Raw genomic sequence first — 24556 nt, forward strand, 5'->3', positions numbered from 1 at the left:
GCTGTCTTACGTCCAGGCCTTTTTGCGATTCGGCGCCGTGCGACTTTAACCACTTAAGCCCCGGAAGATTTTACCCCCTTCCTGACCAGGGGGTATTTTGCGATTCGGCACTGCGTGACTTTAACGGACAATTGCGCGGTCGTGCGATGCTGTACCTAAACGAATTTGGCGTCCTTTTTTTCCCACAAACAGAGCTTTCTTTTGGCGGTATTTGATCACCTGTGCGATTTTTTGATCACGCGCTATAAACAAAAAAAGAGCGTCAATTTTGCAAAAATAGCAATATTTTTCCCTTTTTTTTATATGAAATTCCCCCAAAAATAAATGTAAAAATCAAAATTTTTTAATATTTTCGGCCAATTTGTTTTATGCTACCTATGTTTGGTAAAAAAAATCGCAAAAAGCGTATTTTGATTGGTTTGCGCAAAAGTTATTGCGTTTACTAACAAAGGGAAAGATTTTTGTCATTTTTGTTGTGTTTTTTTTTTAACGCGTAATGGCGGCGATCTGCGATTTTTTTTGCGGTACTGTGACAATGCGGCGGACAGATCGGACCCTTGACTGACATTTTTGACACTTTTGGGGTTACCAGTGACATTTCTACAGTAATCAGTGCTATATATATGCACTGTTACTGTAAAAATACACTGGTAGTGAAGGGGTTAACTTTATTTGAGAGGGAGGGGCTGTGTGTGTCCCTAGGGGCGTGATTCTAACTGTGATTGGCTGGGGCTTCAACTGTATGCAGAGTGATCAATGGATCTACATAGTAGATCCATGTGATCATCTCTCATACAGAGAGGAGAATGACAGGCAGCTTGTTTACACAAGCTGCCTGACTTTCTCCCTCTCCCCCGCCGATCGCAGAGTGGCCGGCGGCGATCGGGTCCGCCGGTCACACGCGCGGGGGGGTCCGTGACCACGCGGGAGCGGGAGCGCGCCTCCGGCGGCGCGCGCTCGCTCCCTAAACCCTCACAGGCGAGCGACGTAGCCCTACGTCACTTTGCCTGTGAGGGGCTGACCGCCCACGTAGATAGTCGTGCGGCGGTCGGCAAGTGGTTAACTGACAATTGCGCGGTCGTGCGACGCCGTACCAAAACAAAATTTACGTCCTTTTTTTCCCACAAACAGAGCTTTCTTTTGGGGGTATTTCATCACCTGTGCGATTTTTACTTTTTGCGCTATAAACAAAAAAAAAGCGTTTATTTTGAAAAGTAACAGTATTTTTAACATTTTTTTATATGAAATTCCCCCCCAAAAAATGTAAAAATCAAAATTTTTTTTAATTTTTGGCCAATTTGTTTTCTGCTACCTATGTTTGGTAAAAAAAATCACAATAAGCGTATTTTGATTGGTTTGCGGAAAAGTTATTGCGTTTACTGACTAAGGGAAAGATTTCTGTAATTTTTTGTGTTTTTTATTTTAACGAGTAATGGCGGCGATCTGCGATTTTTTTTTTTTTTTTTGCGGGACTGCGACATTGCGGCGGACAGATTGGACCCTTGACTGACATTTTTAGCACTTTTGGGGGTACCAGTGACATTACTACAATAATCAGTGCTATAAATATGCACTGTTACTGTAAAAATGACACTGGCAGGGAAGGGGTTAATTTTATTGGAGAGGAAGGGGTTAATGTATGCCTGGTGCTTACTGACATGTGGGGGGGAGGTGACTGAGTGACACAAGGACAGATCGCATGTTCAGCTATGCATGTTCAGTGGGTGCGGTGGGCAGCGCTCGCCGCGATCTTAAAGGGGCAGTATCCTTATTAATTTTTTTGCTGGGGCATGGATTCTCAGGATTGCAAGTTTCCTCCCACCCTGGTGGGGGGCCAAGGGGCTGCTGCTTCCCCCGAGGGGGCTGATCTGGCCACTATTGTGGCTAACTTAGCTGCTCAGGTGCAGATGCTGGTGGCTGATCGATCCACAAAAAGGCCCAGGGTGTCTATTTCCTCTGATTCAGAGGGCGATGGGGCTGCTATGGCTGGAGTGCCCTTCTCAGGGTCTCACTCATCCCTGGACCTTGTGGGGTCTGACGGGGAGGCTGAGGTGGAAGGGGTTGATAATTCTTTCCCTGGCTCGTCTGAAGAGCTTGCACTCATGGATGAGTTGGTTGCTTCTATCAAGCAAACGCTGCATTTGCAGGATGAACCATGTCCTCCTGCTTTGATGTCCTCTTATGGGACGCAGAGGAAACGCAAAACATCGCAGGTTTTTCCTTGCTCTACGGAATTTCAGCGCGCGGTTGATGAGCAATGGCGCAATTTAAAGAAGCCTTTTGCTGTGCCGAGTAGGTTCAAGCTGCGTTATCTCTTTACACTAGCTACTGATGAGCGTTGGTGTGTGCCGCCTCAGGTGGATCACGCGGTGGCGATTTTGAATAAATCAACTGCGATCCCTGCTGAGGATACACCGGTGTTCCGGGACCCGACGGACAGGAGATTGGAATCTCTGGCCCGTCATGCCTATACGGTTGCTGGTTCTATGCTGAAGTCTATTTTTGCTTCCATTATGGCAGCCCAGGCTATTGCGGATTGGACGCAGGTGCTCAGGCGCACTCTGGTGGCTGACTCTGCCCCGCCGACAACTTTGGCTATGGTGGATCAGATTCATCAGGGTGTCATGTATTTGTGTGATGCGGACTTGGATTTAGTCCCTTTGGCTGCGCGTCTTTCTAGTGTGGCGGTCTTGAACCGTCGCCTGATATGGTTGAAATGTTGGTCGGTTGACCAATCTTCTCGCAAGACTCTGGCGAATTTGCCCTACGCGGGATCTCGCCTTTTTGGCGAATCTTTGGATACTCTGATAAAGGGTATTTCTGGGGGTAAGAGCACTCTCTTGCCCCAATCTCACAAGAATAAGTTTGTTCGTGGTAAGAAGAATGCTTCGTTTAGGCCCTCTCAGGGGTCCTTTCGTGCCTTTCGGTCGCACTATAAGGGCAAGCCCTTCAAAGGCCAAGGCTCCCAGAAGAAGCCGTGGGCGGGTAAGCAGAAGTCCGGCCAGTCCGGATCCGCTACCCATAACAATGCGGCCTGAAGTGGCGCCCTCACCCGTTTCTGGGGTGGGGGGACGTTTGCTCGGTTTTCTTCAACCCTGGCTGGACCGCATTCGGGACAGGTGGGTTCAGGAAATCGTTCGATCTGGATACAAGATCGAGTTTCTCTCTCGGCCGGCGGGCAGATTTTTCCCCTCAAACCTTCAGCTGACTCCGGAGCGCTTGCAGGATCTGCACCTGGCGGTGCGGGCCCAGGGAGTGGTGGTTCCGGTGCCTCATCGGGACAGATTTCGGGGGTTCTATTCCAATCTGTTCACTGTGCCCAGAAAGGAGGGCAAAGTACGTCCGATTCTGGACTTAAAAGCTCTGAACCGCTTTGTGCGGGTTCGCAAGTTTCGCATGGAATCCCTGCGCTCGGTGGTGGCTGCCCTGGTTCCGGGGGAATTCATGGCCTCCATCGACTTGAAGGATGCGTACCTACACATCCCCATTTTCGAGGGTCACCAGAGGTACCTTCGATTTGCCATTGCGGAGGATCATTATCAATTCGTGGCGTTACCCTTCGGTCTCGCTTCAGCTCCGCGGGTTTTTACCAAGGTGCTTGCGCCGGTTCTGGCTTTACTGAGAGCCCAGGGCATTTCTGTCCTAGGGTATCTGGACGATATTCTGATTCGGTCCGCGACCAGTCAGGGTCTGGTGAACGACCTGTCTATCACGATGCAGACTCTGCAGGAATTCGGCTGGACGATAAATTTTCCAAAATCGACGTTGTGTCCGTCAGTTCGTCTTCCCTACCTGGGGATGATTCTGGACTCTGTTCAGGCGAAGGTCTTCCTGCCGGAAGACAAGCTTCGGACGCTTCAGTGCGAAGTCAGGTCCCTCAGAGACAATCAGTGCTCGTCCCTCCGGACGTGTATGAGGTGTCTGGGATTGATGGTTTCGGCCTTCGAGGCGATTCCCTTCGCCCAGTATCACACACGGGAGCTTCAGGCGGAGGTCCTGGCCACATGGGACGGGCGTCCGCAATCTCTGGATCTACGGCTGTCGTTAAGCCATCTCACCCGCAGGGGTCTTTTGTGGTGGCTCCAGTCCCCGGCGGTGTCGGGGGGCAAGTCCTTTCGTCCTTTGTCATGGACGGTGATCACCACGGATGCCAGCCTGTCGGGCTGGGGTGGTGTTCTGGGCGTTTTGTCCTCCCAGGGAACTTGGTCGGAGGAGGAATCCTCCCTTCCGATCAACATTCTGGAATTGCGAGCGATATATCTCTGTCTTCTGCGTTGGACGGACAGGCTTCAGGGCTGTCCAGTTCGGGTGCAGACGGACAATGCCACGGCGGTGGCCTACATCAACCACCAAGGGGGCACCAGGAGTGCCCGGGCGGCTCGGGAAGTAGCCGACATTCTGTCTTGGGCCGAGACGTACGTCCCGGCGATCTCTGCGGTTCACATTCCGGGGGTGGAGAACTGGCAGGCGGATTATCTGAGCCGCCAGACCCTGGACCAGGGGGAATGGTCCCTTCACCCGGATGTCTTCCAGATGTTGTGCGCGAAGTGGGGGTCCCCAGATGTGGACCTGTTCGCGTCTCGTCTAAACAACAAGGTGGAAAGGTTCGTGGCAAGGACGCGCGATCCTCGGGCGGACTCCTCGGACGCATTAGTGACGCCCTGGCATCAGTATCGACCTGATGTATGCCTTTCCACCGATTCAGCTGCTGTCCAGGTTCCTTCGCAGGTTGGCCTCGGAACCAAAAACGGTGATTCTGGTGGCACCGGACTGGCCTCGCCGGTCTTGGTACACAGACCTCGTGAATCTGGCGGTCGACGCTCCGTGGCGTCTGCCACTTCGAGAAGATCTCCTGTCTCAAGGACCGATATTCCATCCTGCTTTACAGTCGCTGGCTTTAACGGCCTGGCTGTTGAAAGCCAGGTCCTGAAGGATAGGGGTCTTTCCCCTGAGGTCATTCCCTCTTTGATCAAGGCTAGGAAGGCCTCTTCGGGGAAGATTTACTACCGTACTTGGAAGGCTTACTTTGACTGGTGTGAGTCCAGGGGGTATTCCCCTCGCTCATACTCGGTGTCGAGAGTGTTGGCTTTCCTTCAAACGGGCGTGGACCAGCGTTTGGCGTTGGCCACGATTAAGGGTCAGATTTCTGCGCTGGCCGTTCTCTTTCAACGTCCTGTGGCGTCTAACTCTTTGGTTAGCACCTTTGTTCGAAGGGGTGCGACATTTGGTCCCTCCTAGGAGGGAGCCTTTGCCTCCATGGGATTTGAACCTTGTTCTGTCCGTGTTGCAACATTCTCCTTTTGAAAATATCAGGGAGATCTCGTTGTCTTTGTTGTCCAAGAAAGTTGCCTTCTTAGTGGCGATCACTTCGGCTCGCAGGGTGTCAGAGCTGGCGGCCTTGTCCTGCAAGTCTCCGTATTTGGTGATTCACTTGGATAAGGTGGTCTTGCGACCTAACCCATCTTTTCTTCCGAAAAGGATCTCTGAATTTCACCTCAATGAGGACATTGTCTTGCCTTCGCTTTGCGCGAAGCCTAAGCATCCGAAGGAGGTGGCCTTACATTCCTTGGATGTTGTTAGGGCGATCAGGGTTTACCTGTCATCGACTAAATCCTTTCGCAAGTCGGATTCTCTCTTTGTCCTTCCTGAGGGACCTCGGAAGGGCATGGCGGCGTCGGCTTCTACCATCGCCAAATGGATCAGACAGACCATTGAGCAGGCCTATGCTTTGAGGGGGAAGGTTCCTCCCGTGCCTGTGAAGGCGCACTCTACCAGATCTTTGAGTATGTCTTGGGCCTGTCATCATCGGGCTTCTGTGGCCCAGGTGTGTAAGGCGGCGACTTGGTCGTCCGTTCACACCTTCTCAAAATTTTACAAGGTGGATGTTCAGGCATCGGCAGATGCTTCTTTTGGCCGTAAAGTTCTTAGTGCGGCAGTGCCTTAGGGTCCCTTGTTTGGGTCCTTGGCTGTTGGGGTGTTTTTACCCCTGGGTTACTTGTTTTTTCCTGGATTGTTGCTCCTGTTGAGCACGTTTTTCCTGTTGCCCAGTTGGTTCTCTTACTTTGGTAAGGTTCCTTTCTCTGATGTGGGTATTGCGTTGCTTTAGGCGCGGCTGCTGTTTTCCCACCCCTCATGTCTACACTGCTTTGGGGCGTCCCCATTAGTGACGAATATGAAGAGGCGGCGACTGTCGGAGGACGTAAGAGAAAACCGAATTTTTGTAAAATCTTACCTGTAAAATTCCTTTCTCTGAGTCCTCCGACAGTCGCCGCCCTTGCCCCCGCCCCTCTTTTGGGGTTTGCTTATGTACTCTACTGCTATTCTACTGAAACTGAGTTGGTATGCAGGAAGCAGGGAGGTATTGACTGAGGGGACCACCCCCTGGGGGTGGGATATGCTAAAAGCTTTGATATTAATATATTCTGTTGCCTAGCTACTCCTGCGGAGCAAAGGTCAATAACCCCCATTAGTGACGAATATGAAGAGGCGGCGACTGTCGGAGGACTCAGAGAAAGGAATTTTACAGGTAAGATTTTACAAAAATTCCGTTATTTCCCCACACACGAAAATCCCTCACATATTGCACTTACAAACAAATCAGCATAACAGCGTAAAATGAATAGGAAAACCTGCGTCCTGACGCCGTAGCCCTTCGTAGTGGCCCACTGCTCGGTACCAGCATCGAGCCTCCGGGTATGGCGTCTGACGTCAGCTTCCCACGTGACCGCCATACCCGGAGGCTCGATGCTGGTACCGAGCAGCGGGCCACTACGAAGGGCTACGGCGACAGGACGCAGGTTTTCCTATTCATTTTACGCTGTTATGCTGATTTGTTTGTAAGTGCAATATGTGAGGGATTTTCGTGTGTAGGGAAATAAAGTGTTATGCAGTATCACGCTATGTCACTCCATTGATTTACATGCATTGTGAGTACTACACTGAGAAGACCTCTGGCTGGGAGTCATCTAGTTTGTCCTCATCCGGTTGAAATTACCCTGCTGTTGGAGGCGGTTGGCAGATCTTGTATACCAGTTGTTTTGGCGCATATTTCTTTTATATCTGGTGAGTCCCCAACCTTAAAGCGGAGTTCCACCCTAATTTTATACTTACCTCCATCTTCTCGCTCCGGGTCACCTGAAAAACAAATGGATAATCGCAATTTTTTTTTTTTTTTTTTTACTTACCTTGTATAGAAAATATACTCACCTTACTTCCTTCTTCCTCCCCTCGGCGGCCGCGGCGATTCGTCACTTCCTGGCTTTTGCAATGATTCCTGGGAGCTGAACGTCATCGCTCCCAGGAATCATTGCGCCTGCACCGGCCCCGACGTCAGTTCCAGGGCGCGCGCGTCATTCCCTTCTAAACAGCTTCTGGGCATGCCCAGAAGCTGTGGAGGGATGACGCGTGCGCACCGGAAGTGACGTCGGGGCTGGTGCAGTGCATCGTGGGACCGAAGAAGAAGGAAGAGGACGCGGAAGAGGATTGCGCTGGCTTCAAGCTGCCCACACCTGAGATGGCAGCGCTGGACAAGACATTTTCAAGGTAAGTATTTCTCCCAAAAGGTAAGTGCAACCCGGGACAGATCAGAGGCTAAACATTGTGGAATGTGCTAGCCCTGACTGTCCCGGGGGTATTTTTTATTAAAAAATGTATAACCAGGGTGGAACTCTGCTTTAAGGGTATACACTGTGGTGAGGTGGAAGTCTCCTGCGCTTTTGGTTTAGTGACAAGTCTCTATGCGGATTCACAGTCTTTGGACTTTGATCCTTTGACTAACATTGGGACTTTATGCATGAACGCTTATTTCTTCCTGCACATAGTTATTTATTTTATTTATTTATTTTAGTTCATTTTCTGTGGACTCTTACAGCGCTGCTAGTGTGTTGATATAGTGGAAGCCAGATGCTTAGACACTTTACTGTACACACCTTTTATACATTGTGTTATTTTATAGCAGCTGCTTAGTGGTTTAGATAGTATATAGGTTGTGCGCCGGGTGAGCAAGGTTTTATACGGTTCTGGGCTTCCTTTCACTTGCTCCTTTTTGTTTACAGGGGCAAATGTGTTTGTTACCTATAATTATTTGAAACTGAAAATACTGCTAACATGTTTATTTTGCATTGCAGAACAGCAGCAAGCAATGATGAAGGGTGGTGAAGAAAGTGCAGGAGCTCTAGGTACATTTCCTTTTATTTGTTTTTCATATACTATATTATTTGTATTTTCTAATTGGAGGGCCCAACACAGTATACAGCTGTATAAACTCTAATATGCAGAGGCCTGTTCTCTGTTTCTGTGCATGTAGGCATAATTGTAAGATTCTGAATGTTTTTATGATTATTATTTTGTCTTTTTCAAGAAGACTCTCTCCATCAGTTATACAAGTCACAACATTTCAGAAATTCTGATTCCATATATAAGGATCAAAGTAAAGTATTGGAAACATACTGTGACCTTGCAATGCTTGAATGCCTAGTACATGGAGGACATGCCTTAAGTCTCAAGGTGAGAACTCCAGACAAATGTATATAAAACTTAGTTATACACTGCTTCAGAAGTCACAGAATCATTTTTAAATTCAGCTAGACCAAAATCTGTTTAATGAAGTACCACACACCATTTGAAAGTTGAAGTCAGTTTACAGTGGGAGAGTGTATTCTATAGGCTCTGGAAAGAGATACAGTATACTAGTTAAATTGCAGTACAAAAGGAGCTTAAAGTTGGCAGCACCAATGTAATAGTCATCACTATTAGTCCAAACAGGAGACAGAATGGTGCCAAAGAGTGTGCAAAATCAGGGTCTCCTCCCACATGGCTATCATAGCATGGAATAGAGCTAGGGCAGGGTGCAGAGTACAGGGTTCAATGTTGTGCTATGTGCAGGGTTCAGTACTACAGAGTGCAAAGTTCAGGGGTGCGGTATGTACAGAGTGCAGAGTTCAGGAGTGCGCTGTGTACAGAGTTCAGGAGTGCGCTGTGTACAGAGTTCAGGAGTGCGCTGTGTACAGAGTTCAGGAGTGCGCTGTGTACAGAGTTCAGGAGTTCGCTGTGTACAGAGTTCAGGAGTGCGCTGTGTGCAGAGTTCAGGAGTGCATTGTGTTCAGAGTTCACAGTTCAGGAGTGTGCTACGTACAGAGTGCAGAAGTACGCTATGTACAGAGTGCAGAGTTCAGGAGTATGCTGCTTACAGAGTGCAGAGTTCAGGAGTATGCTGCTTGCAGAGTGCAGGAGTATGCTGCCTACAGAGTGCAGAGTTCAGGAGTGTGCTGCGTACAGAGTGCAGAGTTCAGGAGTGTGCTGCGTACAGAGTGCAGAGTTCAGGAGTGTGCTGCGTACAGAGTGCAGAGTTCAGGAGTGTGCTGCGTACAGAGATCAGGAGTACGCTGTGTACAGAGTGCAGAGATCAGGAGTACGCTGCGTACAGAGTCCAGAGTTGAGGAGTACACTACGTACAGATTGCAGAGTTAAGGAGTACGCTGCGTACAGATTGCAGAGTTGAGGAGTGCGCTGCGTACAGATTGCAGAGTTGAGGAGTGCGCTGCGTACAGATTGCAGAGTTGAGGAGTGCGCTGCGTACAGAGTGCAGAGTTGAGGAGTGCGCTGAGTACAGAGTGCAGAGTTGAAGAGTGCGCTGCGTACAGAGTGCAGAGTTCAGGCGTGTGATGCGTACAGAGTGCAGAGTTGAGGAGTGCGCTGCGTACAGAGTGCAGAGTTGAGGAGTGCGCTGCGTACAGAGTGCAGAGTTGAGGAGTGCGCTGCGTACAGAGTGCAGAGTTGAGGAGTGCTCTGCGTACAGAGTGCAGAGTTGAAGAGTGCGCTGCGTACAGAGTGCAGAGTTCAGGCGTGTGATGCGTACAGAGTGCAGAGTTCAGGCGTGCGCTACGTACAGAGTGCAGAGTTCAGGCGCACGCTACGTGCAGAGCTCAGGTGCGCGCTACGTACAGGGTGCAGAGTTCAGGAGCGCGCTACGTACAGAGTGCAGAGTTCAGGAGCGCGCTACGTACAGAGTTCAGGAGCGTGCTACGTACAGAGTGCAGAGTTCAGGAGCACGCTACGTACAGAGTTTGGGAGTATGCTATGTACAGAGTGCAGAATTCAGGGGTGCACTGTGTACAGAGTGCATGGTTAAGGAGTGCACATACTTAGAGTGCAGAGTTTAGTTGTAAAGCACAGGCTGTTCATATCTCATTTTCACCCCTTCTCGTCAGCTCTGACCACTCTCCTCCCTCCCCCACCTCTGCACACATCTCCCTCTACACATCCACAGCCCTCATCCCCTTTTAAGTTCTCCAAAGCTTCTATGCATCTCTACTCTCTCTCTCCTACCTGGCCCTGCTCTAGTACCTCCCTGTGTAGGTGGCCATACCCATGTGGGTGTACCAGTGTGGGAGGCTCAGCCTCGCCTTTCAGGGAGATCATTCTGTCTGTCAGATTCTGGAGATATGTCCCTGCCCTGAGTGCGCGCAGGGATCTGTTACTGCCAGGAGCCACAAAGAACAAAGCTGTCCTTGTAAACACATAAAGTTTCTGTGTTTACAAGTGACAGCGGTGAGTGGTGACTGGCGAGCATAGGGTGTGAGCTGGAGGTGGCAGAATGGAATTCCGACACCTTCCGGCTGAAAAACTGGGTGTGAGGGCCACATGACATGGCGGGCTAGCGGGCCAGATTTGGGGGTAGTTAAAGCATATCTACATCCAGAACAAAAATTTTATATTTTGTAGCTTACCAACCCTTAAATGTGGTGGCTGCATTTGTTTTCTTTTGTAGCCTTTCTTTCCTTTGTTTTTACCTGGTGATCCAGGCAGTAACACACTTCCTGTCTCATGTCAGCTGCACTGTAATGTTAAGCTGGGAACACACTAGTAGAAGTTTGTTCTAAATTTTTTGTTTTAGGAAGATCAAAGGAGCGGGATGGAAAGTTTTTTGAATTTCTAACAGCGAATGTGTTTTTTGTTTAGTAAATTCCATTCATTCAAAAATTGAATGTTCAAAGCAAATAAAAATTTGAAGTACTTTGGAATGACATTGATCAAGTCATTGAATGTACTGGAAATTATTGTAAGTTGTTCATCCGAAAATCTACTAGTGTACCAGCTTTAGATACTCTAGCAATTGGACAATAGTTAATTATATTAGCCAGAATAATAATTTATTCTGGGCATTGAAATGAATTAATGCTCAAGCTCTAAACTCGCCTAAACTTAACACACGTTTAAAACACGTTAACGCGCTTACAAGCATTTTTTCTGTCAAAACACAACTGCTTCTGAACGCACTGGCAGTGGGTTTCGTTTTCAAGGCCGGGAAAAAATGTAATGCATTGCATTACATTCAGTGAAGCACAGGGGAGACCATGCAGTGTCTTTTAGATCCTGGATGTCTCAATAAAAAGAACCTGTCACCAAAAAAAATCCTCACGTGGGGACTTTTTGTCAACGACGCCAAAAAAACCCTGTTTGCAATACACGTTCCATATCACCGCTCATGTCCGAATGAGACCAATAATTCTAACACCAGACCTCCCCAGGGATGCTAAACTGATGACTTATAGGGGGCTTTCAAAGCGTTGCCTATGGAAAATATAGGGTACTGACATGTTTAGGGTTTTACATGTTTGGTATCTATTTACCTGGCTTTTATGTTTTACCAAAAAATAGAGTCAATTTTTAATTGCATTTTTGTGCCCCCTAAACTTTTAATGTTTTTTTTTTTTTACTGAAATTTTGTGTTTCCTAGACCATTGCAGTAACATTAAGTGACATAAAAAATTGGAACTACCACTATTTTATTCTCTAGGGTGTCTGCTTTCAGAAAATATGTAATGTTTTGGAGTTTTATGTAATCTTTACTAGGGTTGAGCGGACACCTAGATGTCCGTGTTCGACGGGTTCGGCCGAACTTTAAAAAAAAGTCCGGGTCCGTGTGCCGGACTTTTACCGAACTTTTCCCGGACACCGAACCCCATTGAAGTCAATGGGGACCCGAACTTTAAGGCACTAAAATGGCTCTAAAACACCAAAGGAAAGGGCTAGAGTGCTGCAAATGGCAGCAAAACGTAATTAAGAGCATGGCAAGTGCTCTGCAAACAAATGTGGATAGGGAAATAACTTAAAACAACAAAAAAAAACAGAAAAATAAAACAATGTTCTTCTTCATCTCTGAAGGACGAGGCCCATATGGAGTAGGAGGGAGGTTGAGGTGGTGGTGGATGTGGCGGTGACATAGGCGTGCGCACAGGGTGTGCTGGGTGTGCCTGGGCACACCCTAATCACCTAGGGCACATAGCATTGCCAGTGAGGAGATGGGAAAGATCTCCCTGGGACCTGCTCTGCTCTATTTCTCCTTGCCTACAGGTACATGGCCCCGATACATTACTCTCCCTGCTGGCAAACACATGCATGTGTATTTCAACTTTGGGGTGCACACCTTAATGCAATAGGCTGCGCACACCTATGGGCGGTGTAGGTGGAAGCGGCGGTGGAGGAGGACCAGGGCCGGATTAACAGCATCATGGGCTTGGTGCTGAGGATTTTGAAGGGCCTTAAGGGCCGTGCCTTGCCATGCACCCAGAGGAGGAAGGGTGCAGCCATGCATGCCTAATTCAACATGGGATGCTGTCTCTGAAGCCCATAAACACATCCATGCATCGCCAACTGTCCCTCCTTGTCCGGCCTTCACGCTGTGTGGGGAGGTTCTGAGGGTGCTGCCTGGGGAAGCGAGCATAGAAGCCAGACTTCTGTGTTTACAAGTGACAGAAGAGCGGTAACAGTGAATATGGCCAACCCGGGGCCTATATAAAAGGTAGGGGCCTGGAGCTGCAGCTCCAATAGCCCCTACATTAATCTGGCCCTGAGGAGGAGGACGAGGTAGCCAACACTGCTTCTTTTCAAAAATTTTAAATGAGGGTACACCCCAAAAGAGTGAGAAAGAGCAAAAATGGAACAATGGGTGGGTAAGGTCGGTATCCATTGCTATTCTGCATAAGGTACGGAAAAGTCCCGTGGGATCCATGCCTGGTTCATTTTAATGAACGTGAGCTTGTCCACATTGTCTCTGGACAGGCGGCTGCGCTTGTCTGTTATAACGCCCCCAGCCGTGCTAAATACCCGTTCAGATAATACACTGGCTGCAGGGCACGCCAGCACCTCCAAGGCGTAAAGGGCAAGCTCAGGCCATGTGCCCAATTTGGAGACCCAGAAGTTGAAGGGGGCAGACCCGTCATTCACTACATGTAGGCGTGTGCACACATACTGCTCCACCATGTTGGTAAAATGCTGCCTCCTGCTAAGACGTTCCATCTGAGCTGCTGGTGCTGCTGTTTGTTGTGGCGTGCTGACAAAGCTTTTCCACATTTCGGCCATGCTAACCCTGCCTTCTGAGGTGCTGGCGGTGCCCTGGTTGCGTTGGCGACCTCCTCCTCCTCCTCCTCTGCCTTGTGCTTCCACTGTGGCCCCGCTGTCAGATGGGAATGCCAGCAGCATGGCGTCTACCAGCGTGCGCTTGTACTCGCGCATCTTGCGATCGCGCTCCAGTGAGTGAATTAAGGACGGTACGTTGTCCTTGTAACGGGGATCCAGCAGCGTGGCCACCCAGTAATCAGCACAAGTTAGAATGTGGGCAACTCGGCGGTCGTTGTGGAGACACTGCAGCATGTAATCGCTCATGTGTGCCAGGCTGCCCAGAGGCGACGAAAGGCTGTCCTCTGTGGGAGGTGTATCGTCCGTGTCCTCTGTATCCCCCCAGCCACGCACCAGTGATGGCCATGAGCTGGCCTGGGTGCCACCCTGCTGTGAACATGGTTCCATCTCCTCCTCCAGCTCCTCCTCCTCCTCATCCTCCTCATCCTCCAGAACTGTGCCCCTGCTGGACAATTGTGTCCCTGGCGTTTGTGTGTGCAGGAACCCACCCTCGGAGCCCCTTGCGAATGACTGCCCTGAAAGCCTTTGAAATGTTACCTCTTCATCCTCCTCCTCCTCCTCCTCATCCTGTGCCACATCCTCTTCCATCATCGCCCAAATTGTTTTTTCAAGGAGGCATAGAAGTGGGATAGTTAAGCTGAGAATGGCGTCATTGCCACTGGCCATGTTGGTGGAGTACCCAAAACAGCGCAACAAGGCACAATATATGCAAATGTCAAATATGCAAACTATGCCGCAATTTAATGTTTTTTACACCAAAAGGGTGTGTATTGAATAGCGGAATAGGATAAAAAACTGTGTATCTCACACGTACAAACACAGACTAGGCCCGATTAAATTTTTTCCTACCCTAAAGGGAGGATGAGGAAGAGGAGTATGGAACATGCAGCACCCTCAAATCTTCAGAAGTATGAGATGAACCCCAAAAACTTGGAAAGGTGGATCTCTCTCACACGTACCAACACAGACTATCCCCCAATTTAACTGATCCCCAAAGGTTTTTGATTAAATAGCGGAATAGAAAATATGATCCAAAAAAAGTGTATGTATATCACACGTACACAACCACACTAGGCCCCAATTACTATTGTTTGTACCCCTAAAAGGCTAGATGAGGAGTAGGGGGGGTATGGAACAGGCAGCACCCTCAAACCTTCAGAAGTATGAGATGAACCCCAACAACTTGGAAAGGTGGATCTCTCTCACACGTACCAACACAGACTATCCCCCAATTTAACTGATCCCCAAAGGTTTTTGATTAAATAGCGGAATAGAAAATATGATCCAAAAAAAGTGTATGTATATCACACGTACACAACCACACTAGGCCCCAATTACTATTGTTTGTACCCCTAAAAGGCTAGATGAGGAGTAGGGGGGGTATGGAACAGGCAGCACCCTCAAACCTTCAGAAGTATGAGATGAACCCCAACAACTTGGAAAGGTGGATCTCTCTCACACGTACCAACACAGACTATCCCCCAATTTAACTGATCCCCAAAGGTTTTTGATTAAATAGCGGAATAGAAAATATGATCCAAAAAAAGTGTATGTATATCACACGTACACAACCACACTGGGCCCCAATTACTATTGTTTGTACCCCTAAAAGGCTAGATGAGGAGTAGGGGGAGTATGGAACAGGCAGCACCCTCAAACCTTCAGAAGTATGAGATGAACCCCAACAACTTGGAAAGGTGGATCTCTCTCACACGTACCAACACAGACTATCCCCCAATTTAACTGATCCCCAAAGGTTTTTGATTAAATAGCGGAATAGAAAATATGATCCAAAAAAAGTGTATGTATATCACACGTACACAACCACACTAGGCCCCAATTACTATTGTTTGTACCCCTAAAAGGCTAGATGAGGAGTAGGGGGGGTATGGAACAGGCAGCACCCTCAAACCTTCAGAAGTATGAGATGAACCCCAACAACTTGGAAAGGTGGATCTCTCTCACACGTACCAACACAGACTATCCCCCAATTTAACTGATCCCCAAAGGTTTTTGATTAAATAGCGGAATAGAAAATATGATCCAAAAAAAGTGTATGTATATCACACGTACACAACCACACTAGGCCCCAATTACTATTGTTTGTACCCCTAAAAGGCTAGGAGTAGGGGGAGTATGGAACAGGCAGCACCCTCAAACCTTCAGAAGTATGAGATGAACCCCAACAACTTGGAAAGGTGGATCTCTCTCACACGTACCAACACAGACTATCCCCCAATTTAACTGATCCCCAAAGGTTTTTGATTAAATAGCGGAATAGAAAATATGATCCAAAAAAAGTGTATGTATATCACACGTACACAACCACACTAGGCCCCAATTACTATTGTTTGTACCCCTAAAAGGCTAGATGAGGAGTAGGGGGGGTATGGAACAGGCAGCACCCTCAAACCTTCAGAAGTATGAGATGAACCCCAACAACTTGGAAAGGTGGATCTCTCTCACACGTACCAACACAGACTATCCCCCAATTTAACTGATCCCCAAAGGTTTTTGATTAAATAGCGGAATAGAAAATATGATCCAAAAAAAGTGTATGTATATCACACGTACACAACCACACTAGGCCCCAATTACTATTGTTTGTACCCCTAAAAGGCTAGGAGTAGGGGGAGTATGGAACAGGCAGCACCCTCAAACCTTCAGAAGTATGAGATGAACCCCAACAACTTGGAAAGGTGGATCTCTCTCACACGTACCAACACAGACTATCCCCCAATTTAACTGATCCCCAAAGGTTTTTGATTAAATAGCGGAATAGAAAATATGATCCAAAAAAAGTGTATGTATATCACACGTACACAACCACACTAGGCCCCAATTACTATTGTTTGTACCCCTAAAAGGCTAGATGAGGAGTAGGGGGAGTATGGAACAGGCAGCACCCTCAAACCTTCAGAAGTATGAGATGAACCCCAACAACTTGGAAAGGTGGATCTCTCTCACACGTACCAACACAGACTATCCCCCAATTTAACTGATCCCCAAAGGTTTTTGATTAAATAGCGGAATAGAAAATATGATCCAAAAAAAGTGTATGTATATCACACGTACACAACCACACTAGGCCCCAATTACTATTGTTTGTACCCCTAAAAGGCTAGATGAGGAGTAGGGGGGGTATGGAACAGGCAGCACCCTCAAACCTTCAGAAGTATGAGATGAACCCCAACAACTTGGAAAGGTGGATCTCTCTCACACGTACCAACACAGACTATCCCCCAATTTAACTGATCCCCAAAGGTTTTTGATTAAATAGCGGAATAGAAAATATGATCCAAAAAAAGTGTATGTATATCACACGTACACAACCACACTAGGCCCCAATTACTATTGTTTGTACCCCTAAAAGGCTAGATGAGGAGTAGGGGGGGTATGGAACAGGCAGCACCCTCAAATCTTCAGAAGTATGAGATGAACCCCAAAAACTTGGAAAGGTGGATCTCTCTCACACGTACCAACACAGACTATCCCCCAATTTAACTGATCCCCAAAGGTTTTTGATTAAATAGCGGAATAGAAAATATGATCCAAAAAAAGTGTATGTATATCACACGTACACAACCACACTAGGCCCCAATTACTATTGTTTGTACCCCTAAAAGGCTAGATGAGGAGTAGGGGGGGTATGGAACAGGCAGCACCCTCAAACCTTCAGAAGTATGAGATGAACCCCAACAACTTGGAAAGGTGGATCTCTCTCACACGTACCAACACAGACTATCCCCCAATTTAACTGATCCCCAAAGGTTTTTGATTAAATAGCGGAATAGAAAATATGATCCAAAAAAAGTGTATGTATATCACACGTACACAACCACACTAGGCCCCAATTACTATTGTTTGTACCCCTAAAAGGCTAGATGAGGAGTAGGGGGGGTATGGAACAGGCAGCACCCTCAAACCTTCAGAAGTATGAGATGAACCCCAACAACTTGGAAAGGTGGATCTCTCTCACACGTACCAACACAGACTATCCCCCAATTTAACTGATCCCCAAAGGTTTTTGATTAAATAGCGGAATAGAAAATATGATCCAAAAAAAGTGTATGTATATCACACGTACACAACCACACTAGGCCCCAATTACTATTGTTTGTACCCCTAAAAGGCTAGGAGTAGGGGGAGTATGGAACAGGCAGCACCCTCAAACCTTCAGAAGTATGAGATGAACCCCAACAACTTGGAAAGGTGGATCTCTCTCACACGTACCAACACAGACTATCCCCCAATTTAACTGATCCCCAAAGGTTTTTGATTAAATAGCGGAATAGAAAATATGATCCAAAAAAAGTGTATGTATATCACACGTACACAACCACACTAGGCCCCAATTACTATTGTTTGTACCCCTAAAAGGCTAGATGAGGAGTAGGGGGAGTATGGAACTTCTCAAATCTTCAGAAGTATGAGATTGTGTTCACTGTACCCCACAAAGATTGAGTTCACTGCACCCCACAATGATTGTGTTCACTGCACCCCACAAAGATTGTGTTCACTGCACCTCACAAAGATTGTGTTCACTGTACCCCCCAAAGATTGTGTTCACTGCACCCCACAATGATTCTGTTCACTGTACCCCACAAAGATTGTGTTCACTGCACCCTAAAAGGATGTTGTTCACTGCACCCCACAAAGATTGTGTTCACTGCACCCTAAAAGGATGTTGTTCACTGCACCCCAAAAAGATTGTGTTCACTGTACCCCCCCAAAGATTGTGTTCACTGCACCCCACAAAGATTGTGTTCACTGCACCCCAAAAAGATTGTGTTCACTGTACCCCCCAAAGATTGTGTTCACTGCACCCCAAAAAGATTGTGTTCACTGTACCCCCCAAAGATTGTGTTCACTGCACCCCACAAAGATTCTGTTCACTGTACCCCACAAAGATTGTGTTCACTGCACCCCAAAAAGATTGTGTTCACTGTACCCCCCCAAAGATTGTGTTCACTGCACCCCACAAAGATTCTGTTCACTGCACCCCACAAAGGATTTTGTTCACTGCACCCCAAAAAGATTGTGTTCACTGCACCCCAAAAAGGATTTTGATCACTGCACCCCAAAAAGGATGTTGTTCACTGCACCCCAAAAATGATTTTGTTCACTCCACCCCAAAAAGATTGTGTTCACTGCACCCCACAAAGATTGTGTTCACTGCACCCCAAAAAGATTGTGTTCACTGTACCCCCCAAAGATTGTGTTCACTGCACCCCACAAAGATTCTGTTCACTGTACCCCACAAAGATTGTGTTCACTGCACCCCAAAAAGATTGTGTTCACTGCACCCCAAAAAGGATGTTGTTCACTGCACCCCAAAAAGGATGTTGTTCACTCCACCCCAAAAAGATTGTGTTCACTGCACCCCACAAAGATTGTGTTCACTGCACCCCAAAAAGATTGTGTTCACTGCACCCCAAAAATGATTTTGTTCACTGCACCCCAAAAAGGATTTTGTTCACTGCACCCCAAAAAGGATGTTGTTCACTCCACCCCAAAAAGATTGTGTTCACTGCACCCCAAAAAGATTGTGTTCACTGCACCCCACAAAGGATTTTGTTCACTGCACCCCAAAAAGATTGTGTTCACTGCACCCCAAAAAGGATGTTGTTCACTGCACCCCAAAAAGGATTTTGTTCACTGCACCCCAAAAAGATTGTGTTCACTGCACCCCACAAAGGATTTTGTTCACTGCACCCCACAAAGATTGTGTTCACTGCACACCAAAAAGGATTGTGTTCACTGCACCCCAAAAAGATTTTGTTCACTGCACCCCAAAAAGATTGTGTTCACTGCAGCCCAAAAAGATTGTGTTCACTGCAGCCCAAAAAGATTGTGTTCACTGCAGCCCAAAAAGATTGTGTTCACTGCAGCCCAAAAAGATTGTGTTCACTGCAGCCCAAAAAGATTGTGTTCACTGCAGCTCACACACAGAAAAATGGATGTGGATCACTGACACCTGCCTATCTCCAATCCCACACCACACAGCAATATCGATTGTAGTTTGTAGAACACAGTTTCCCTAAAATTCAGCAGACTCTGTCCCTAACAGGATTGAGAAGAGATCGTAGATCAGGATTGAGTGCAGATTCACCCCACCCCCCACACAGCAATATCGATTGTAGTTTGTAGAAGACACTGACCCTATAATTCAGCAGACTCTATCCCTAAAATGCCTACAACTCGCCCTGCCTAAACACTCCGACCTGTCCCTCAATTCTATCCGGACACAAATGGTTTTTTCCTGCCTATCTCTCCCTAATCAGCAGCCAGCACATTGATGTGTGCTCTGTCCCTTAGCTAAGCAGCAGAATGACGCTGCTGCGGCGGCTGCCTCGAACTTATAAAGACTTGGTCACATGCTTCAGACGGCCAATCACAGCTACTAAGACATTTGCAGGCATGGCTGGGATGGCTTAAGGCACACCAGTTAAACGATTGTTGATTGGCTGTTGAAAGCCCGCCATGAAAAGAGCGCCAAAGCATGCAAAACCCGGAAATAAAACGACCGAACACGGATTTTTACCCGAACATACAGTAAAGTGTCCGTGTCCGTGTTCGGGTAAAAAAAATCCAATTATTCGGTACGAACACGAATAATACAGTCCGTGTTCGCTCAACACTAATCTTTACGCCTAAAATTCTTTTTTTAAACGTGTGCAAAAAATGCAAAAACGTCTGTCCACCTGTAAGATTTGTTAGTTAAAAAAAGTGGCTCCTAACTTTTTTAGCTGCCTCCTAGATTCAAAGCAAATTTGTCAAGCCCTGATCTAAGGTCTGTTAGGCTGCAGTATTATACATTTTTGCTTTTGGGTTTAGATACACTTAAACCTATATGAGTTGAAACGGAGATTGGACTTCTGTTTGATACTAGTTTTCTATTTTTGTGTAGCCATACTGTGTGTCTGGCATGCTGTATCTGTGGAAAGAAATCTTGACTTTGCACCTCTTTTAATGCTTGCTTTGAAAATTAGCCAGTGATTTTGTCTCCAGCGGGATTTTTCTCCTGATGTGGAGGCGGCAGATGACAACACAGTTGCCATCTGTTCATGTCAAAATCAAAGGTACTTGTCAACAGTCACTAATTCTTGTACTATCCAGATTTATTAAGGTTTTTTGCTCCATGGCTTAGCACAGGGGTCTCAAAACGTTCCAAACAAAGGGCCAGTTTACTGACTATAAGACTTTTGGGGGGGGGGGGGAATTGTGGCCAGTGGAGATAGAAAATATCCCAGTGAGGGTAAACAATGCCTAAGGGGTGGTGTGTTCAGTTACATATTGCCTGTGGTCAGTAGGAGGAAGAATAGTGCCCTGTCATTGGTATCACTGGGAGGAATAGTGTCCCATCATTGGAAACACTGGGAGGAACAGTGTCCCATCATTGGTAACACTGGGAGGATGAGTGCCCCATCATTGGAATCAGTTGGAGGAATAGTGCTCCATCATTGGTGTCATCGGGTGGAATGGTACCCCCTCATTAGTGTCAGTGGGAGGAATAGTGCCCAATCATTGATGATAGTGGGAGGTAAATTCCTCTATTGTTGGTGTCAGTTGGATGAACACTGCCCCACTGTTAGTGTCAGTAGAAAATTAGTGCCCAAGGGCCGTATAAAGGCTAGCAAGGGGAAACATCTAGCCCTCAGGCCACAGTTTGGAGACTACTGGCTTAGCAGAAGGTCTACTGTATATAGTACATTGTTTAACACTTCTGATTTTTTTTTGGTTTTTTTACCAGGCCTATTTTATATCAAAACTTCCAGATTTGACTCCCTTGTATGATACTTTATTCTACCTCAACTTGTCTTTTAATGAATTCTGGCAATTTCCTACAGAGGTAAGCCGCGTTCACTCTGTGAATTAGGAACATTGATACATGATTGTTTAAAAAGGATAGTTTGAGGGTCAGGTTCATTTGTTCAAATGTATAACTTTTTACAGTCTTTTTTTTATTTAGTTTTCTTTTTTATGTATATAATATTTTATTTTACAAATAACCATTTAATACAAAGTGCAATGTGCACCTATGACACAGGATCACAGATCATTATCAGGGGAATTTATCAAAACTTGCATAGCTGCACATGGCAACCAATCAGCTTCTATCTTTCATTTTCAAAGCTTAACTGAACACGCTGAATATAGAAGCTGATTGGTTACTATGCACAACGGCTCCAGATTCTGTCTGCTCCAGTTTTGATAAATTCTGATTTATCTGTGGATTTACCAAAAGAGTAGAGAATGTTCACTTTGTAAAGTGAATTTTCACGTAGCTTAGTGAATAAAGAGAAACTTTTCTAAATTTAATCATCCAACTGTGTGCAAGAAAAAAAATATATTTTTTTCTACTTACACATGGTTGGGTATTCTTTGCAAGCTGAATTTTAACTTATCCAACTGAAAATTCACTGAGCAAAGTAAATATGCTCTTCTTTAGTAAATTAAGTCCAGGATCCACACAAAGAGAGAATTGGATAATTTACTTCACTGACTTACTCGGCTGCTATCGGTTCTTCACATTTGCATTATATCGGTGAGAGGAACCACTGAACACTGTGGGGGACCAGATGAACAGTGCTGGAAGTGTTGGCTTTGCAGACTTCAATGGACGATCCCTCTTCAAAGGAATAGCATTCGGGAGACTGGGCTGCAGAAGAGGTAAGTATTTGTCCAGTTTAGTTTTTATGACAGGGTTGTGTTAATGGCTGTTTTCTGTTTCGGTATGTATGTATATATACAGTATATACATATCATAAATCTTTCACAGTAATATACAAAGGAATATTAAAAAATGCATTTTATTTCTCAAGTAATTGAAAAATATTTTTCTTCACCCCCTAACTGAAAATAAATGATCTGCAGTAAACATTGTAATTCATTTATGTTTCAGGTGTACAGACTAGAACATTTGGAATTTCTAAAATTTAGAAACAACCCCGTCAGAGACATTCCATTTGGGATCCACAACCTAAAGAAGCTCAGAACTTTGATAGTGTCATTTTGCTCCCTATCTTCTCTGCCAGAAGGGTATGCATTTGTCCCGTCCAAAGCATGGTGCATGCATGTGCTAAAAGTTAACTTAACCAGTTCCAGCTCAGCCAATGTACATAAACGGCTGGGCAGGTGCTCTCTAATTCCTGAGAGTATGTATCCACCCAGAACTGCTCACGATCTGTAATATTACTGATCGCTCAGAGCAGCCCTGGTACCATTTGCTGTCACCAATCACAGAGATCACAGTTACACAAGTAAGTAAAGGTGTCATTCATGATGCTTACTACTGTGATCTCTGTAATTGGCCACAGTGATTGTATGGTACCAGGGCCAATCAAAGGTCCTGTATCATGTGATTGCTGTGACTAATCACAGCAACACAGTAGTATGCAAGGTTTTATGAATAAAACCTTTGCACTGTGTATATTGCTTATTACAGTGATCATTACTCAGAGTTAAAAAAAAAATCCCTCTTTCTCTTTCGTTTATTGACAGACACAGCTTCATATCTCCATTAGATGGATGGGTTATGCTACACTTCCTAGGAGTAGGACACTAGGCAGAAAAGGGTTAACAAGAGTTAACAAAACTTAACTACGCCCACGGGGCAGTCCCAGGTGGTATACTCCCACTTCCTGTTCCAGGATCTCAGTTATTATCTGCCAATTCAGGAGTAAGGACCTAGCTCCCGGCTGGGATCTTTGGTCCTGGCATCTTTTTTTTCCTTTTTAAACAGAATTTTTTTTTCCTTTTATTGTTTTTTTTCTGCAATCAAGTTGTTCCTGTGAGAACTTCAATCAACTGCCAGACTGGGTGACGCACTGGATATCCTAGATCCTTACAGTCATCCCAGTATGGCCAGCGAGCGCGTGCAGGCCTTAGCTTTGCGCTAGGTCGGCCGCAACAGGGTCCCATGGAGGGACACCTCGCGTGGAACCATACGACCTGGTCGCGGCCAGAGTCGCAGCGTCCCCCTGGACCGCAGCACCCCCGTGCTGAATTGGGGAGGTGACCTGCCCAGAGTGAACCCCCGCCTGGCTCCTGGTAAATAGTGTCCCGCCCCCTTGGGACTCTGGGGTCTGTAGGTCTCATGGGTCCTCCCCTCCTTTCCCCCCTCTCCTTCAGCCCCCCGGGTTCCCTCTGTAGGGGTTTTTCCCCAGGTTGGTGAATGATTGACATATGTAATTTTATTTTTTTTGTGATGTGTTCTCTGGACTATCACTTCAGTGATAGAGCAGGATCGAGGTGTGTTGGGATCTGCCTGTCCAGGCCGCTCAGCATGATGAGCAGCTAGATGCCTGTATGCTCTGCTGGGCTGCTCCCCTGCTGGTTCGTGCGCCGCAGTTTTGGAAATGGGAACACGTGTGACTACTCGGCCACCATGTTCCCGGAGTCGGCAGTCATTCTGCAGGTGACTGCCTGAAAGGCAGCAGAGGCCATTTTGTTGTAGCCGCGACGAGTGATGAGGAGGCGGCCACCTCTAGTGGTGGCATGGCCGCTTCCTGTTTCCTGGGATCAGCGTGCTGTGGCTGGCGCTCTTTCTCTTCATCTGAGACAGCGGTGGTGAGTCCTGGGGGTATCTCCCCCTCTGTTACTTTCAGGCAGTGGTGCTGAGACTTGTAGTCCCACGGGTATAGCTATATACTTGCATATATACATAGATTTTATTGGGGCGCTGTAACACCAGAGTTCATGGAGCCTGCAGAACTCATCTCACCACCGGACCCACTTTTAGAGGGGGAGGGGGATCCTCAGGGTCTCACTCGGCCATGGCAGCCATGATGGCTGTATTACAGTCGTTAGTGACTAAAGTGGACCTGGTCTTGCAAAAAGGGCCTGGCAAAAAGCGTCCTCCGCCTTCACCTGCCTCATCCATCTCCTTAGACTCTGAGGCTCAAATAGCCACCACGGACGCTAGTCACCCCATGACTATGAGAAAGCGCTGGTTGAAGCACTGATTGTGTCAGGGCGAGACACTTTAAAGATGGAGGATGCAGCGGATGCTGCGTATGCCACTCCGGTGCAATTTGGCACCCGCAGGCCATCCAGAGTGACTTAAGTGTTCCCTTTCCCCGCTTATTTTGACGAGATTGTCACTAGTCAGTGGGGGTCTCCGAAACGCATAGCT

General features: G+C 46.9%; 1 protein-coding gene across 1 annotated transcript in view; it reads left to right on the forward strand.

Moving 5' to 3' along the window:
* LRRC63 (leucine rich repeat containing 63) overlaps window positions 1-24556 on the forward strand; it is a 117767-nt gene that overhangs the window by 65447 nt on the left and 27764 nt on the right. Inside the window, exons 6-9 of the mRNA XM_082246813.1 lie at window positions 8127-8177; window positions 8360-8505; window positions 21173-21271; window positions 22325-22461. Coding sequence (XP_082102939.1) covers window positions 8127-8177; window positions 8360-8505; window positions 21173-21271; window positions 22325-22461 — 433 coding nt within the window. The remainder of the gene's footprint in view (window positions 1-8126; window positions 8178-8359; window positions 8506-21172; window positions 21272-22324; window positions 22462-24556) is intronic.

Source organism: Pelophylax lessonae (assembly GCF_965119305.1).
Source record: "Pelophylax lessonae genome assembly, chromosome: 2".
Classification (NCBI taxonomy): domain Eukaryota; kingdom Metazoa; phylum Chordata; class Amphibia; order Anura; family Ranidae; genus Pelophylax; species Pelophylax lessonae.